Source organism: Scyliorhinus canicula, chromosome 3, assembly GCF_902713615.1.
Source record: "Scyliorhinus canicula chromosome 3, sScyCan1.1, whole genome shotgun sequence".
Classification (NCBI taxonomy): Eukaryota; Metazoa; Chordata; class Chondrichthyes; order Carcharhiniformes; family Scyliorhinidae; genus Scyliorhinus; species Scyliorhinus canicula.
Window position 1 is genome coordinate 162,077,266 of NC_052148.1, and position 17,382 is coordinate 162,094,647.

Below are 17,382 nucleotides of genomic sequence, written 5' to 3' on the forward strand. Positions count from 1 at the left end.
CAGAGATCTTGGAAGGTCGTGGGACTGGAGAAGATTATAGAGATGGAGAGATGAGAGGTCATGAAGGGATTTGAACTACTCTTGTGTATCTTTTCTGCACCATCTCTAATGTATTTATATCCTTCCTAAAGTGTGGTGTGCAGAACTGGGTGCAGTATTCCAGTTGAGGTCATACCAGTGTTTTATGCAAGTTTGATATAACTTCCTTGCTTTTATACTTTCTGCCCCGAGACACAAATGCCATATGCTTTATTAACTGCACTCTCCACATGTCCTTCTGCCTTCAATGATTTATGCACATATACACCCAGACCCCTCTGCTTTTGCACCCCCTTTAGAATTGGACCCCTTTTAAAAATTGTCTCTCTGGGTCCTTCCTACCAAAATCAATCACTTCACGTTTCTGTTTACTAAATGTAATCTGCCACTTGTCTGCCCATTGCACCAACCTGTCTATGTTCTTTTTGAAGTCTACACTATTATCACCGTTCACAATACTTCCAAGTTTTGTATTGGCCATAAATTTTGAAATTGTGTCCTGTAACCAAGACCTGTGTCATTAATGTTTGTCAGGAAAAGAAGGGGTCCAGAGCCTTGGGGAAAACCGCTGTGAACCTTCCAGTCCAAAAAACAGAACCATTAACCACTACTCTGTTTCCTGTCACTCAGCCAAATTCATATCCGTGTTGCTCCTGTCCCTTTTATTCCTTGAGCTCTCAATTTTTTCACAATTCTGTTGTGCGGTGCTGTATCACCACATCAACCATATTGTCCTCATCAACCCTTGGTTACCTCTTCAACGCTTTTCGCAACTATCCTACAATTTCCCCAGTCACATTTAATTTTGTACAGAATTATTATTTCTGGAAGCCCCAAATGATTGTTTTTAGAAGCAGGGCACCCCTGGAAAGACCCCCGGCGCGGTAAAAATGGCAGCTTGGCACTACCAGCCTGGCAACCTGGCAGCACCCCTGCCAGTTGGCAGTGCCACCTGGGCACCATGACAGTGCCAGGCTAACTTCCAGGTTGCACTGTCAGGGTGCCTGGGTTCCACCAGCATTGCCAGGGTGACACCCTGCCCAGTGGGGGCCTCTGATCCCCTGGGTTCCACTCTTTCTAGTCCCCATTTGTAGAGACTAGCACTAAATGACACTCACCCGAGGTTTCCGAGGTGAAGGGATTAGATCCCAACACCTGGGTAGATCGTGGGAGTGCATGTTAGAGTGAGACTAGCTGTCTCACTCTATGCAGATTCGCTAAAATGTGAGTGGGATTCACATTGTGACGTCTCATGAGATCACATTAAATCTCGCAAGGCATGGCAAGTTGGGTAGATCCTGGAAGAGGGACCTCCCGGCATCAACCCACTGCGCTGCCTTTCGGGCATAACGTGGCCGGTAAATTGTGCCCCCTGAGCCTGCAGAGAAAATGGCAAGGAGACCAGGATGTAGAAGTAGTTTGGGTTGAAATGAGAAACTATAAAGGCAAGAAGTCACTTGTGAGAGTGATGTACAGGCCTCCTAATTGTAACTACACAAAAGGACAGAGTACAAAGGAAGAGATAATGGGAGCTTACCAGAATATACAGTGATAATCATGGGGGATTTTGATCTATTTATAGACTGGAAAAATCAGATGGGCCAAAGTAACAGGAAGATTAATTAATAACCTCTACTGAAGACACCCGAGGTAGTAGGAATCATAATATGATTGAATTTCACGTTGGGTTTGAGGGAGAGAAGTGTGGGTCTATGGCTAGGATTTTAAACTTAATAGGGCCAATTATGAAGGCATGAAAGCAGAGCTGGCAAAGTGACCAGGAAAATTAGATTAAGGAATAGGTCAATCGAAATAAAATGGCAGACATTTTGGGGGATATTTCAGAATACACAGACTATTACAGTATCCCTACAGTGCAGGAGACCATTCGGCCCATCGAGTCCACACACACCCTTCGAAAGCACACCCTATCTCGGCCCAATCCCTGCTCTGGCCCTGTATCCCCACCCAAGCTTTGGACACTTGGCATGGCCAATCCACCTAACCTGCACATCTTTGGACTGTGGGAGGAAACTGGAGCACCCGGCGGAAACCCATGCAGACACTGGAGAATGTGCAGACTCCACACAGGCAGTCACCTGAGGTCGGAATAGAATCCCTTGCGCTGTGAGACAGCAGTGCTCACCACTGTGCCACCAGGCCGCCCCAAATAGAATAGATGCATTCCAATGAGAAATGTTGGTTGTCACGTACTACATCAGCATGGAGGTTTAAAAAGTATTAAGTACCACTCACAACTCCTCTGATAATGAAGCACTCTATGCCTGCATGGATGCCTTGACACATTTTAGCTTGAGCTGACAAGTGGCAAGTAACATTCACTCCATTCAAGTGCCAGATAATAACCATTTCCAACAAGAGAGAATTAAACTCTCTCTCCTTGATATTTAATGGCATTGCTAGCACTAAACCTCTCATCAACATTCTGGGGGTTACTATTAACTAGAAACATAATTGGACCAGCCATATAAATACTGTGGCAACAAGAGCAGGTTAGAGCACGGGCATTTTTCAGCAAATAACTCACCTGACTCTCAAACATGTCCACAATGTACAAGGCACAAGCAGAAATGTGATGTAATATTCTCCATTTACCTAGGTGATTTCAGCTCCCACACCGCTTAATCGGCGGCAAAGTGGCACAGCACCTGGGACCCAGGTTCAATTCTGGCCTTGGGTGACTGGTGTTTGCACATTTTCCCCGCGTCTGCTCTGATTTCCTCCCACAGTCCAAAGATATGCAGATTATGTGGATTGGCCATGCTAAATTGTCCCTTAGTGTCTACAAAGATGTGCAGGTTAGGTGGGGGTTACGAGGATAGGGCGAGTGGGCCTAAGTGGAGTGTTCTTTCTGAGGGTTGTTGCCGACTCAATGGGCCAAATGGACTCCTTCTGCACTGTTGGGATTCTATAAACACCAACCGAAACAAAGCAGCCCACTTGACCGGCACTCCATCCACCACTTATTCATACACTCCACCACTAGCACACTATGGCAGCAGTGTCTGTTATCTTTAAGATGCAGTGCAGCAACTTGTAAAAGCTACTTGGGCTGCATCTTCCAAACCTTTAACTTCTATCAGCTGGAAGGACAAAAACAGTGGACACATTGAAATACCAAGTCCAATACTATCCTGATTTGGAACTATAAATCCTGGTCCTTCACTGCTACTGGGTCAATATCTTGGAACCCACTCTCTAACAGCAGTATGAGCATACCTACACATGGGAACTGTGGTTCGAGCTGGTAGCTCACACTACCTAAAGGGTAGTTCTAGGGATGGGCAATAAATGCTGCCCTTGTCAGTTATGCTCACATTCCCTAAACAATTAGAATAAAAGACATTCACCACTGGCCAAAAACAACAAAAGAGAGCAACAAGGTTCTTCAGAACTCTAGATGTTTTCCAATGTCCAGAGAATCAGCTGCACTCGTATCACTGAACACAACATTGTAGATAAGAGCTCGAACAACAGGCAAATGGAGACCATTCTTGTCTTGTACATTGTGGGACGACTTTGCGTGTCAGGAGGTGAGTTACTTGCTGAAGAATTCCCAGGCTCTGACCTGCTCTTGTAGCCACAGTATTTATATGGCTGGTTCAATTAAGTTTCTGGTTAATTGTAACCACCAGCATGTTGATGAGAGATTCAGTGATAATGCAACTGAAGATGATTGGGTCTCGGGCACCATCCCGAGGAACTAGTGCAGAGATTTTTCCATCATAAACTCAGAAGTGGGGATGTTTGCTGATGATTACACCGTGTTCAGTATTATTCATGACTCCTCGGACACTATGCAGCAGTCCATGTCCAAATGCACTAAGAGCTGGACGATATCCAGGTTTGAGCTGACACGTAGCAATTAACCTTCACGCTAGGCAATGACCATCTTCAATGAGAGATTTAACCATCGCTCCTTGACATTCGGTGGCATTACCATAGCTGAATTCCCCACATCTGAGGATTACCATTGACCAGAAACTGAACTAGACTAGCCATAAAAATACTGGTGACTTCATGTGGCAGATCAGAGGCTAGGAATCCTGCAGTGAGTAACTCGCCTCCTGACTCCCCAAAGCCTGTCCACAAGGCACAAGTCAGGAGTGTGATGGCGCTGGATGAGTGCGTCAACCAGGACAGAGCTGCCCACTTGATTGTCACACCATTCATAAGCATTCACTCCCTCCACCATTGACACACAGTGGCAGCAGTGTTTACCATCTACATAATGCACTGCAGGAACACATCCAGGCTCCCTTAGACAGTACCTCCAAACCTACAATCGAAGGACAAGAGCAGCAGATACACGAGAGCACCACTACCTAGAGATTCCCCTCCAAGCCAATCACTATCCTGACTTAGAAATATATCACTGTTCCTTCATTGTCCCTTTGTCAAAATCCTGGAACTTCCTCTTCATCACACTGTGAGTGTACCTACGCCACATGTACTGCTGCGGTTCATGCAGGCAGCTCATCATCACATTCTCGAGGAATGGGCAATAAACAATGGCCTAGTCAGAGACCCCACATCCCATGAATGAATAAAATAAAAATGTTTGGTCTTCAAAACCCCAATCATCTTTCTATATGCTATTAGATATGACTCCAATAAGTGATGAATCAGTCATTTTATTGAATATTACACCGAAGGACAACAAATTGATTGGCAGTGCAGATGTTCCCGTTGTTAGCAACACAGGTGATAATTAAAAATCAGACCCAAATGACATTGAAATCTACTGGTCAAGTTAAATGGATTTTATACATTGTGCAGAGATCTCTTTGAAGGAGAAAGTACCTTTACCTCAAAGGCACATTTCCACTGGCATTTACTGTAAGTTACTGTGCCTGATAATGGAGGCTAGCTGTGTAGTGAATCCTTGGAGCTTGATAGAATATCTTGCATGGTACTTGACATTACAGGCAGCTGTTTTCTGATATTTCTCGAACCAGTCCTGTGCTGGAAGAGCACAAAATAGGATCCGCATTGCACAGAAAAGCCTAGCTGTGGAAAGAAAATTTGAAGTAGCTCACTTGACTTCTGTTTTTTTAATATTGTCTTTCCACAATATTTGTTCTCTTTGATTGAGGTTAATGCATCAATCTAATAATGTGTGACTGCTGCATTTTGGGTCTATCAGGCTGCTTCCTGATCTGTACAATTTAGTTTAATGACTTCTCACAGCAAAAATGAGTATTATGAGTTTTGCAATTTTATGAAATGTGCATCAAACAAGCATTATACCACGCTACTCTCTCTCTCTAGTGAGTGTATGACTCTTGGTTCCAATCCGTTTACCTTCTGCCATCATAGATGAAAAATGGAACTCGTGACATGGAGCACTACAAATTAAACCAATAACATACCACATTCCCTACTTTGTATCATATGCTGTTTAACAATTCTGCCTAACATTTAATGAACTGCTTGCATGTGTTGTTATTACTGGTACAATTAAACAGCAGATTGACTGGATTTATTAACTTGTGTCTTCACCACAATTTTGAGTGAAAGTTTCATCCCTCGATCACAAATTATGTGCAATGGAAGTGAGTTGCCTTAAAATCATTCCTATAATGTATAGTTCAAAACTACAAGTTTAACACCTTGCCTTGATTATTCTCGTGGGTAGAGTAGTTCCAGTTACTCCTTAATCAGTCCAGGTGCCTTGTATTTAAGGATATGTTGCACAATATCTAACAATATGATACATGATCTAAAAGTTTAACTATATTATCTCTTTATGATCTGAACTAAATATTCATGCATGTACCTTTTCAACACTTTGGTGAATTGACGAAAGACTTGGCGAGATGCAATCATACAAATTTAAGCTGTTTTATTTCTCAACAAGTGAACATATGAAACAATAAATGTGCTTGGAATCACTTTGCATATAAGTACAATTTGTCTTTGAGTAAAAATACACATGTACGAATACTGTTGTTTGAGTCTAGCCAGACTTAAAATGAACACTATTCTATATATTGTCCTAAACCAGGCTAATGCGTTGCCTCATAGACGGCCAACTGCCTATTGTCTCAAAACAAAATCATACTGTATTCACAGTCAAAAGGGACCAACAATGAGTCTAGCTCAATGGAATTGCATTTGCTTGGTTCAACGCTCTTACCTATCTGATTGTAACCAGAACATCTACAGCAATGATCTTGTACAAATCCCAAATGGCTTTTGCTAGGGCCTCTATTTATTTTCATGATTCAAAGATGGCGAATCAACTTCCACATCTGGAGTGGTTTTACACAAGCTCAAGTATTGAGCTATGGAATGAATGTGCGCTATGAGGAATATGCATAGGTTGCAGAGATCCTTTGGTGTAATTTGGCCAAAGAACAAAGAAAAGTACAGCACAGGAACAGGCCCTTCGGCCCTCCAAGTTGAATGAGTTGGTAAATGAATGGCAGATGCAGTCTAATTTGGATAAATGTGAGGTTAATCACTTTTGTAGCAAAATCGAGAAAGCGACTATTATCTGAATGGCCATAAATTAAGAGAGGGTAATGCGCAATGACACGTCAGTGTCCTCGTACACCAGTCACTGAAGGTAAGCATGCAGGTACAGCAGGTGGTAAAGAAGGCAAATGGTATGCTGGCTTTCATTGCAAGAGAATTCGAGTACAGGAGCAGGTATGCCATGTTGCAATTATATAGAGCCTTGGTGAGGCCACACCTGGAATATTATGTGTAGTTTTGGTATCCTTATCTGAGGAACGATGTTCTTGCTCTAGAGAGAGTGCAGCAAAGGTTTACTAGACTGATTCCTGGGATGGTGGAACTGATGTATGAGGCGAGATTGAATCTGTTAGGATTGTATCCTCTGGAGTTCAGAAGAACGAGGAGAGATTGCATAGAAATCTACAAAATTCTAACAGGACTAGTCAGGGTAGATGCAGGAAGGATGTTCCCAATGGTGGGTGTGTCCTGAATCAGGGTTCACAGTCTGAGGATATGGGGTAGACCATTTAGGACAGAGATGAGGAGCAATGTATTCACCCAGAGAGTGGTGAGCCTCTGGAATTCATTGTATGTTTTCAAGAAGCAGTTAGATATAGTATTGAGGGGGAAGGGAATCAAAGGATACGGGGTGGGGGGGAAGCGGGATTAGGCTATTGAATTGGAAAATTAACCACGATCATAATGAATGGCGGAGTATGCTCGAATGGCCACCTCCAGCTCCTATTTGCTATGTTTCTATTCAATTTGCTTCATTGGTACAAGGCAACATGGGATAGAAATTCATTTAGGCGCATTTGCAGTGTGTCGTGCTTACCAACTAGGAGGTTCAGGGCCAGCTTAAAGTTGGTCCTCTGGTCTCATGGCCATTATCTAACACAGCTGCCAGCGACACTCATGCCAACAGCAACTAAAAGGCAAGTCCTGAGGGCAACAAGGGGTGGAATCAATTAGTCTGTTGTGGAGTTGGGGGGAGCATCCCTACTCCTACTGGTTCCATGGGAATGATTTTGATCAGATTATTTTTTAAACTTATTGTTTTGGCAATAGCCACTCCTTTGGTCACAGCAGATACTAATATGTTCTGAGCAGAACAGGCCTGTCTCCTCATCCCAAAGCAATTTCTGCCAGGGAATCCAAAATAGGTAATAGACACCTCATTTACTTATTTAAGGAGCCTGAAGCATATTTTGTAAAAAAAAAAAGACCCTCACCAATTTGGGCTTGGATTTTAGCCAGGGAGCTGAAGTACACGTTCCACCACACGTGTTGATACTGCCTATCAAAAGTCATAATTTATTTTTCGGTAGAATATTATGCTTTGAGCTAATTTCTATTAAACTAGAAGGCATTTTAGTTCACTGATTATCATACTTATCATGCTTATTATCATACAAGTTCTTAATGTTACATTGAAGCTTTGTATTTTTCATTCTTCTAACTTTCAGAACAATTCAAGGTTGACTAAAATGATGTTTATTATTACATTATGTGTCACAAGGTTTTGGGGTCAAGCCCCACTGCAGGTTTTACGTTGCTGTTGGGATTGTAGAATGTGAATTAGCAAATATTCTACATTAAATGGTTACTATGAGCCGAACTTTTGCTACTGAATCGGGTAGCTTGAATCTGGCAGACCTCGAGATATTCTGAGATTAAATAAAGTTCTAAATGTCGATTACAAAGTTGACCAAAATGCCCATTTAATTAATTTATATCCTCTCAAACGCTTATTCCTTTATTTGCATTCGTAACGTCATATCAAAGTTAGCGATCCTTTAAAACCCTCTGAACTGTCAATCACACTCCAAACTTCTAACCCTACACTATGATGATGGTAGGTTAAGGAAAGTGGCCAAGCATTAATAATTTTCTAGTGGAAGTACTTGGGATTATATCAACGAACAGCTATTGAAACTGCTAGAACAGTTTTGTTAATTCTTTCTAACACATGACAGCCTTTAAAAAATTTTTTCAAGGGCTGGCCATTTAAATAACTTGGTAGCTTGACAGTTTTACACACCTTATCCGCCCTTCAAGTGTATTTGCAACCTTTCCAAAGAATTGTACTTTCCACACTGTAGGATAAGACCCTTGCTGCAGTAAAAGTTGGGTCTGTTTAGAATCAGCACTGGGTTCAAATGTCAACTCTGTCAATATGTTGTGGCAGAATCAGCTGTAGCAATGAATGACTCATTGTGTGATATTGGGATCCAATTTATATTTGGCTTCTAAGAAAATACATTTAACAAAATTGACTTGCATTATGCTGCATTAGAAAACAAAGTAATTTCTGCAGGTCATTCCTTCCTCAACCTTTCCATGTTACATTGGGTCTTAATGGTGGTTGATCACACTTCAGGGGTGGGATTCTCCTGTACCCAGCAGGGCGAGGGGTCCCAGCGGGACCGAGTGGCATGAACCACTCCGGCGTTGGCCCGCCCCAAAGGTGTGGAATCCTCCGCACCTTCGGGGGCTAGGCCACGCCGGAGTGGTTTGCACCTCGCCAGCTGGCGTGGAAGGCCTTTGACGCCACGCCAGCCGGGGCCAAAGGGACTCCGCTGGCCGGCGTGGGTCCGCGCATGCGTGGGAGTGTCAGCGGCTGCATGCGTATGGGGGGGGTTCACCTACGCATCAGCCATCGCGGAGGCTGACACAGCCGACGCGTAGGAAAAGAGTGCCCCACCGCACAGGGCTGCCTGCGGATCGGTGGGCCCCAATTGTGGGTCAGGCCACCGTGGGTCACCCCCTCGGGGCCAGATCGCCTCGCGCCGCCAGATCCCGCCGGTAAGGGACCTAGTCTAATCTACGCCGGTGGGACTGGCAAAGAACCAGCGGGACTTCGGCCCATTGCGGGCCAGATAATCGCCGGGGGGTGTGCCGCTGCGAGCGGCCACCGACCGGCACGGCGCGATTCCCGCCCCGGCCGAATCTCCAGTGCCGGAGAATTCGGCGGCCGGCAGGGGCGGGATTCACGCCGCCCTCCCGGAGATTCTCCGACCCGGCAGGGGGTCGGAAAATCCCGCCCTATATCAATCAACTTTTTTTGGATTTGGCATATGTGAACAGTTTGGATCTCCTTATCTAAGGAAAGATATACTGTTATTGGAGGCAGTCCAGACTTGGATTCCTCCGCTGTGGAGGGATCTGGATGTTCTCGTGCAGGAGTTGCAGAAAATTAGCATGCAGGGTCAGTAGGTAATAAAGAAAGCAAATGGAATGTTAGCATTTATAGCTAAAGGAATAGAGTATAAAGGTAAGGAAGTGTTGATGGATACAAGGCATTGGTGAGACTGTACCTGGAGTATTGTGCACAATTTTGCTCCCCTTTGAGGAAAGATGTAGTGGCATTGGAGGCAATTCAGAGGAGGTTCAGGAGATTGATTCCAGAAAGAGCGGCACAGTGGCACAATGGTTAGCACTGCTGCCTCACAGCACGAGGGACCTGGTTCCATCCCCAAGTGGCCGCGTGGAGTTTGCACATTCACCCCCTGGTCAACATGGGTTTCCTCCGGGTACTCCAGTTTTTTCCCACAACCCAAAGATGTGCAGGTTAGGTGGATTGGTTATGCTAAATTGCCTGGCGTGTCCAAAAGTTTAGATGGGTTTATGGGGTTACAGGGACAGTCATAGTCATAGAATTTACAGTGCAGAAGGAGGCCATTCCGTCCATTGAGTCTGCCCCGGCCCTTGGAAAGAGCACTCTACTCAAGCCCACACCTTCACCCTATCTCTGTAAACCCCATTTAACCTTTTTGGACACTAAGGGCAATTTAGCACGGCCAATCCACCTAACCCGCACATCTTTTGATTGTGGATGGAAACCGGAGCACCCGGAGGAAACCCACACAGACACAGGGAGAACCTGCAGACTCCGCACAGACAGTGACCCAAGCCGGGAATCAAACCTGGGACCCTGGACCTGTGAAGCAGCTGTGCTAACCTCTGTGCTACCATGCTGCCCACAAGGGAAGGGTAAGTTAGGAGACATTTAGAGGTGGCTGGGAGAACAGGGAGGTGAGCAGGTGGTGAAGATTAAGGAACAATGGGAAGGGGAGCTGAGTTGGGAGATAAACTGGGGAGTATGGAGTGAGGCGTTACGAATGGTAAATGCGACCTCCTCGTGCGCAAGGATGAGCCCGCTACTTTTCAAGGTGGTACACAGGGTACATATGACTTGGGCAAGAATGAGTGGGTCCTTTCAGCGGGTGGCAGATGAGGGTGAGAAATGCGGGCGGGGACCAGCGAATCACGCACACATGTTCTGAGGCTGCAAAAAGTTGGAGAGATTCTGGGCGTGAGTGTTCACGGCGCTAGCAAGGATAGTGGGGGAGGAAGTGGAGCCGGACCCTTTTGTGGCAATATTTGAGATATCTGAAAAACCGGAGCTGATGGAGGGGAGGAAGGCCGATGTTGTGGCCTTCGCCTCTCTGATTGCCCGGCGACAAATCTCATTGGAGGGGCGGTCAGCAACGCCACTAGGGGTAGCGACCTGGCTGGGTGAACTATATAACCACCTTCGGCTGGAAGGGCGGGGAGTGGGCATGGATAAGGTGCTCTTTCAGAGGATCAGTGTGGACCCAATGGGCAGAATAGCCTCCTTCTGCACTGTAGGGATTCCATCAGGGGTTTGTCTTACAAAGAGAAATTGAGCAGTTTAGCTATATACAGATTCAGTAGGGGCTTAACAGCATAGCTACTAAGAGGTTGCTCACTTGGTTGAGGAATCTAGAACATAAGGGTACAGCCACATGATAGAGGTCTATTATTGTGGGTTGAGATAAAGACCAATTTCTTCAGAGAGTTGTGAACCTTTGGAATGCTCTATTCCAGAGAGTTGTGGATGCTCCATCCTCTTGAGTGTGCATCAAGGCTGGGATAGATAGATTTGTGGGGCGGGATTCTCCCTTCTGGGGGCCAAGTCCCCACGCCGGCGGGAAATCCGGTGCCAATCACTCCAGCATCAACGAAAGTGAGGAATTTTCTGAATTTTCGGGAGCTAGGTGGACGTCGGAGGGGTTGCTGCCACTCCAGCTGGCGCAGGTTCACGCATGCGTGGAATGGCCAGCGTGATCTCGCGCATGCGAGGACTGGCCGGCGTGGGTTTCCTCCGGGTGCTCCGGTTTCCATCCACAATCAGCCATGATCTTATTGAGCAGTGGAGTAGGCTCAAGTCGTTAAACTTCCTACTCCTGTGTCTTGTTCTTGTGTTCTACGAGATAACTATTCTGTCAAATTCCACCTTCCAGCTCTTGGTCACTTGTGGGTAACAGCACCTCAAGCACAAATCTGGTGTTTTTGATTAATAGGGTTATGGGGAAAAGGCAGGAGAATGGTGATGAGGAACATCAACCATTTTTGGGGTTGTGGAGGAGAAACCCACACAGACATGGGGAGAATGCAAACTCCACAAGGACAGTAGCCTGGATCCTCAGCCCCATGAGGCAGCAGTGCTAACCACTGCACCACCATGTTGCCGCTTCATATCAATCATGATCGAACGCTAGTGCAGACTCGACGGGCTGAATAGGCTAACTCTGCTCCTACATTTTATGGTCTTATAAATGTCCGCTGATTGGGGGATAAAAGGGATGAATCTGGTATTTTGCCTGCTGTATCTTTGCTTATTTCTGATAATTTAATCTGTTCTCTTTTGCAGGTCTTCCTCTGTTTTCAAAGATTTGCAGCTGACATCATTGGTATCAAGCTAAATAAAGCAGAAATCGAACAGTCACAGGTATTGTAAAACGTTGATGAATGAATGAATTGCAACATAAACCTAATGTTTATTTGTTAAATTCTTTCACTTTACTCAATATTTTCATTTTACCTAAGGGCTCTTGTCAGGATTTAACGAAGAAATAAATTAATATGTAATTTGTGGGGCTATCCCAGAATTGATTTGGTCAAGGCTGAAGCAGATCTGTGAGAAACATAATTTCAGTCGCGAGTGACGTGTTTATGAAGCAGTTAATTTCTATTTAGGTAGGCATAAAATTATCTTCTTTGCTTTATATCCAAAATAAATGGTGATATCACTTTTTTAAGCTAACAGTGCACAAATTGGAGCTAAACATTCCCATTACCATCCAAAAGCAATGAAAAAAAAAATCTAAATTGAATTTAGAAACCATGCAAATCATTGTAATTCAACACATTAGTTTTCGGGATGCAAGCAAGTTGCATTTATTGCCTACTATAACATACACTTTTCAAAGCTGTAGAACATCTCTGGATTGAGTAAAACTCGCACTGTTAATCTTGCACCAGGAGTTAATTTATGTTTGTAATCGATGTTATCTGCCGCTGCCTTTTAATGAGAATGTACAAAATAGGAGCAAGAATAGACCATATACCCCTTGAGCATGTATCGGCATTTAATAAGATCATGGTCGATCTGACTCGCTCCACTTTCTTGTTTCTCGGAGCGATATGGGCCGGGATTCTCCTACCCCCCAGCTGGGTCGGAGAATCCCCGGGGGGAGGCACGAAACCTGCCCCGACATCGGCTGCCCTATTCTCCGGTGCCGTTTTTTAGATGGCAGAAGGATTCCCGCCACGTCGGTCAACGCCACCCCCCCCCCCCCCCCCCCCCCCCCCCCCCCGGCGATTCTCCGCGCCCCGATGAGCTGAGCAGCCATCCAGTTTTTGCCAGCCCCGCTGGTGTGTGTTATTCAGATCCCACATAGCGGGACGTGGCAGGTAAGTGTGCAGGGGTGGTCCTCGGAGGGGGTGGGGGGCGGGGGGGCGGGAGGGGATTCGACCCCAGGGGGGCTCCCATGATGCCTGGCCCACGATCAGGGCCTACCGATCTGCGGGCGGGCTTGTTCCATGGAGGGATTTCTTTCCTCTGCGCCGGGCCCCTGTAGGGCTCCGCCATATTGCCTGGGGGACCCCCGTCCCATGGAGAAGCCCAGGGGCCATCGGGCACCCCAATGGAGGAGGAGGTGGTGGGGCCCTTGCCTGTGACTCCTGCAGGGGAGGTGTCGGAGCACCTTGAACCCCTCCTCCCCCACACCCTCCTGTCCCTGGTGCATCTGGTGGACAGTGGGTAGAATAGGGTGGCACCACGCCACCCAGGATGCCCGAGGAGCAGCCAGACCCATCCAGGCCGGGCCGTCCCAGGAGACTTACGCCAACAGGAATCCTTGTCGCAAGGCAGGAGTCACAGCAGTCCGCCTCCACTTCTGCAGTACACTTCCCGTCTGGGGAACCACCTAGGCATAGTGTTGAAGCCCGTAAGGCCAGAAAGTTAGACAACAGTTACGTTGGCACGGTGCAGGGCAGAGTTTAGTTACAGTGGCTAGAGCGCAGGCTGTCTATTTGTTCACAATAAACGCATAGTCATACCGTTCAAACCTGCCTTGGTGCTCTTCTGATCAGTGTGGGTGGGGCGGTCAGTGCTGGCCAGTGTGAGTGGGGGATGGTGGACGAGTGAGGCCCAGTGGGTGGACCGTGTAGCACCCCTTCTCCCTGACCGCCGCCAGCATCCCTTCTCCAAATGTTCATCGAATAGTAGCCCTTTCTGTTTGTGAACAACGACCTGTTATTCGCCGGTGGGTGTAGGGTGACATGCATCCCGTCTATGAACCCCTGGACCCAGGGCATCCCGGGGACGGCAACGAACCCCGCCAGCAAAAAGGCCGCCGTAATGTCGGTCGGTGCCTGGGTACCGCCCCTGTCCTGTCGGGGGCTCCCCAGCTGCTCGCCACCCCGCCCCCAGCAGAAATCATGGCCGGTGTCCGATCCGGAAGCCCACAGTCACCCCACGGCACTTCCTACCCCCTCTCTCTCTGCTGCAGCCAACACGCCAGGTTCATGAATTTTTATGGCACATTAGAAACATGCCGTCGTGAATTCGGCCCATCTGAGGCGCTGAATCACGGAGGCCCCGGAGAATCGGTCATCAGGACCACTAATGGTATGCCTACTGTACTTTCAAAGCCTCGCAGCGGGTGTCGCAATTTCGACGTTTTTCGGGGGCTGGAGAATCCCGATTTGGCATGAAACCGGCGTCTGGCACGATTTCGCCGACGGAACCTATTCCCCGCCCGATTGCATTTTGCGATATCGGCGTCAGCTAACGGAGAATCCAGCCCCATGATTTTACTTTGAGACATAAGATTTCAATCATGAGAATTGCCTCATGCAGTGAAAATAGAAAATGATAAGTAGGTAATATAAACATGGACTGGAGTTCAAGGTGATCAAATGTTTCTGCCACTGAAAGGCATGCTTCAAATAAAATAGAAGATCTAAAATCTGAGAGGTTTATAATGTGGTAGCAATTATGGAAACCGGGCTGTAGGTTGAACAAAGCCTGGTACTAAATATAACTGGACACTCCTGTCCATCTCTCCAACTTAAGTTTTACAAAAAAATATTAGTTATGAATATAATAAATACTTTAAAAATCTGACTTCAAACATTGTGAAATAAACTCTGAATTTTAATTTAACACAGTAATGTTTGGAAGACGTATACCAGAAAAATGGGAAATAAGTAAGATCAAGCTGCAATCAGGTGCTGGTTTTATAGGCCAGTTGAGTTGGCAATTTCCAGGCATGAAGCCTTGGGGTCAGATCAGACGTCAAGCTTTTCATTTCAAACTCATTTATGAAAGAATAAGTGGGAAATTGTCATAGTCTGCTGACAGCTGACAATCAAACTTTAAGCTTTAAGGTGGGCAGTTTGGGGAAAATTAGACGTTAAATGACAGACTTAGCTTGATAAAAGTGCTGGTATATTTTGATTTGTTTTGCAAAATAAATTAAAATTCACTACAAATTCACAAATTATTTGTGAAGTAAATCTGCCTATTGACGTTTAATTGGTCTTGCCTCCATAAAATATTCATCAGTCCACCATCCTGAAAAAGTACATGGCATAATTGATTAAATTGTAACATCCTAATGAAATTTAACGTGCATAAATGTGAGGCTGAGAAATAGAAACATCACCTGATCTGACCCCAAGGCTTCATGCCTGGAAATTGTCAACTCAACTGGCCTATTAAAACCAGAAGGCAAGATGGCGGTGTCTTGATAATGTTACTGGACAAGTAATCCAGACGCCCAACTCTGGGGACGTGGGTTCAAATCTTCTCACCATGGCAGCTGGTGGAATTTTAATTGAATTAACTAAATCTGGGATTGAAAGCTATTCTTGGTAATGGCAGCATGAAACTATCATTGTAGTGACTCCAAACCAACAGCAATGTGGTTGGCTTTTAACTGTCTTCTGAAATGACCTTGTAAGCCACTTAGTTCAATAAGCGATGCACAACAAATGCTGGCTTTGCCAGTGATGCCCACATCCCTCAAAGAATAAAAACTAGTCAAGAAAGTGGAAGAGATAAACAGATCATTTAAAGCAGCTGGTCAGCAAGCAATTTAAAATGCTAACAATGCACTGTGAATGATTCAAAAGTAATGATGTTATATCAGAGTTGGTGAGGCAGCATTTGAAGTACTGTGCAGCTCTGCCAACTTTAAATAAAAAAGACTTGAAAGCACTGGAGAAAGTGCGGTATTTGCAAGAATTATATTAGAACTGAGAGATTACAACTGTTGAAAAAGATTGAACAGGTTGGGACTTATTTCTGCAGAAAATATAAGACTTGGAGGAGAGGTGACTGGATAAAAAGCCTTTTATGTATGGGTCGTTCAGAATAGATGTGGACAAACTGTTTTTACTTGTGATTGAATCCAAAACTAGTGGCTGAATTTTCATAGATGCTGAACATGGGAACGGAAGCGGGGATGGTGCTGAAAATACTGGCACTCGGTAACATGTTATTGCCCTCTACTAGCTTCAGCTGACGAGACAGACAAATCAGTCATAATGGCGATTGTACACAATACGAACTTTATTCAGCTCACTAAGACTTTAGTTGCTTATTTGGACAGTTACATAAGTTTCAAGACTCACAATTTGAACTCAAAATGCTGCCCAATAGAGAGAACTGACTAAGCCGGTTCTGGAGGTGTGCTCTGCTCTGAGTTTCCAAACACAAGGTCCCTTTTTGTGAATGTTGCTCGCAGGGTTATCACTGCTTAAATCTCGGAAGCTTATTTTTATACATTTTTCATTTATAGTTCTTTCTTACAAACAGTCCTTTGCCATGTAGGTATCAGGGGCGGGATTCTCTCAGCCCTGGGCCGGGCCGGAGAATCCCCGTGACCGGGCTACGCCCCCCGACGCTGGCACGCAATTCCCGCCATTGGCGCCGGTGTGGTTGGCGCACCGCCGGTCACGGACTGCTCTACACGGCCGGCCCGATGATTCTCCGGCCCAGATGGGCCGAGTGGCCGTAGTTAAAACGCTGAGACCCACCGGCGCCGTCCACACCTGCTCGCAGCTGGCGGGAACTCTGCGTGCAAGGTTCAGGTGGCGGCCTGTGGGGAGGGGGTTCCAACCCCGGGGAGGGCCTCCGATGCGGCCTGGCCCGCGATCAGGGCCCACCGATCGGCGGGCCGGCCTCTCTGTCCCCCGGCCTCTTTTCCTATGCGCCGGCTCCTGTAGTCCTGCGCCATGTTGCGTCGGGGCCGGTGCGTTGAAGGAGGCAACCGTGCATGCGCGCGTTGGTGCCGGTGCCACTGCGCATGCGCGGATCGGCAGCTGGAGCGGCTTGAACTGGGGTAAAACGCGACGGACACGCGTGGACACTGCCGCGGGATGAGAGAATCCCACCCCAGTTGTCCTTGGGTAGTCTTGTTTTCGCTGTTTCAACACAAAATGTGATCAGTGAAGAGTCCAGATGTACAAGTTGTTTCTCACAAAACTTATTATGCTGAGTTGCAGTTTTCCACTGTGTGTTGGCCTCTTTTACCAACATGCCTC

At 46.2% G+C, this 17,382-nt stretch overlaps 1 protein-coding gene across 6 annotated transcripts in view; it reads left to right on the top strand.

The window, feature by feature from the left end:
* The window catches only part of rab28 (RAB28, member RAS oncogene family), a 170,122-nt gene that overhangs the window by 130,886 nt on the left and 21,854 nt on the right, over window positions 1–17,382 (top strand). For all 6 annotated transcript variants that reach the window (XM_038791630.1, XM_038791631.1, XM_038791636.1 and 3 more), the window contains one exon: window positions 12,200–12,277. In XM_038791630.1, the coding sequence (XP_038647558.1) occupies window positions 12,200–12,277 (78 nt within the window). The remainder of the gene's footprint in view (window positions 1–12,199; window positions 12,278–17,382) is intronic.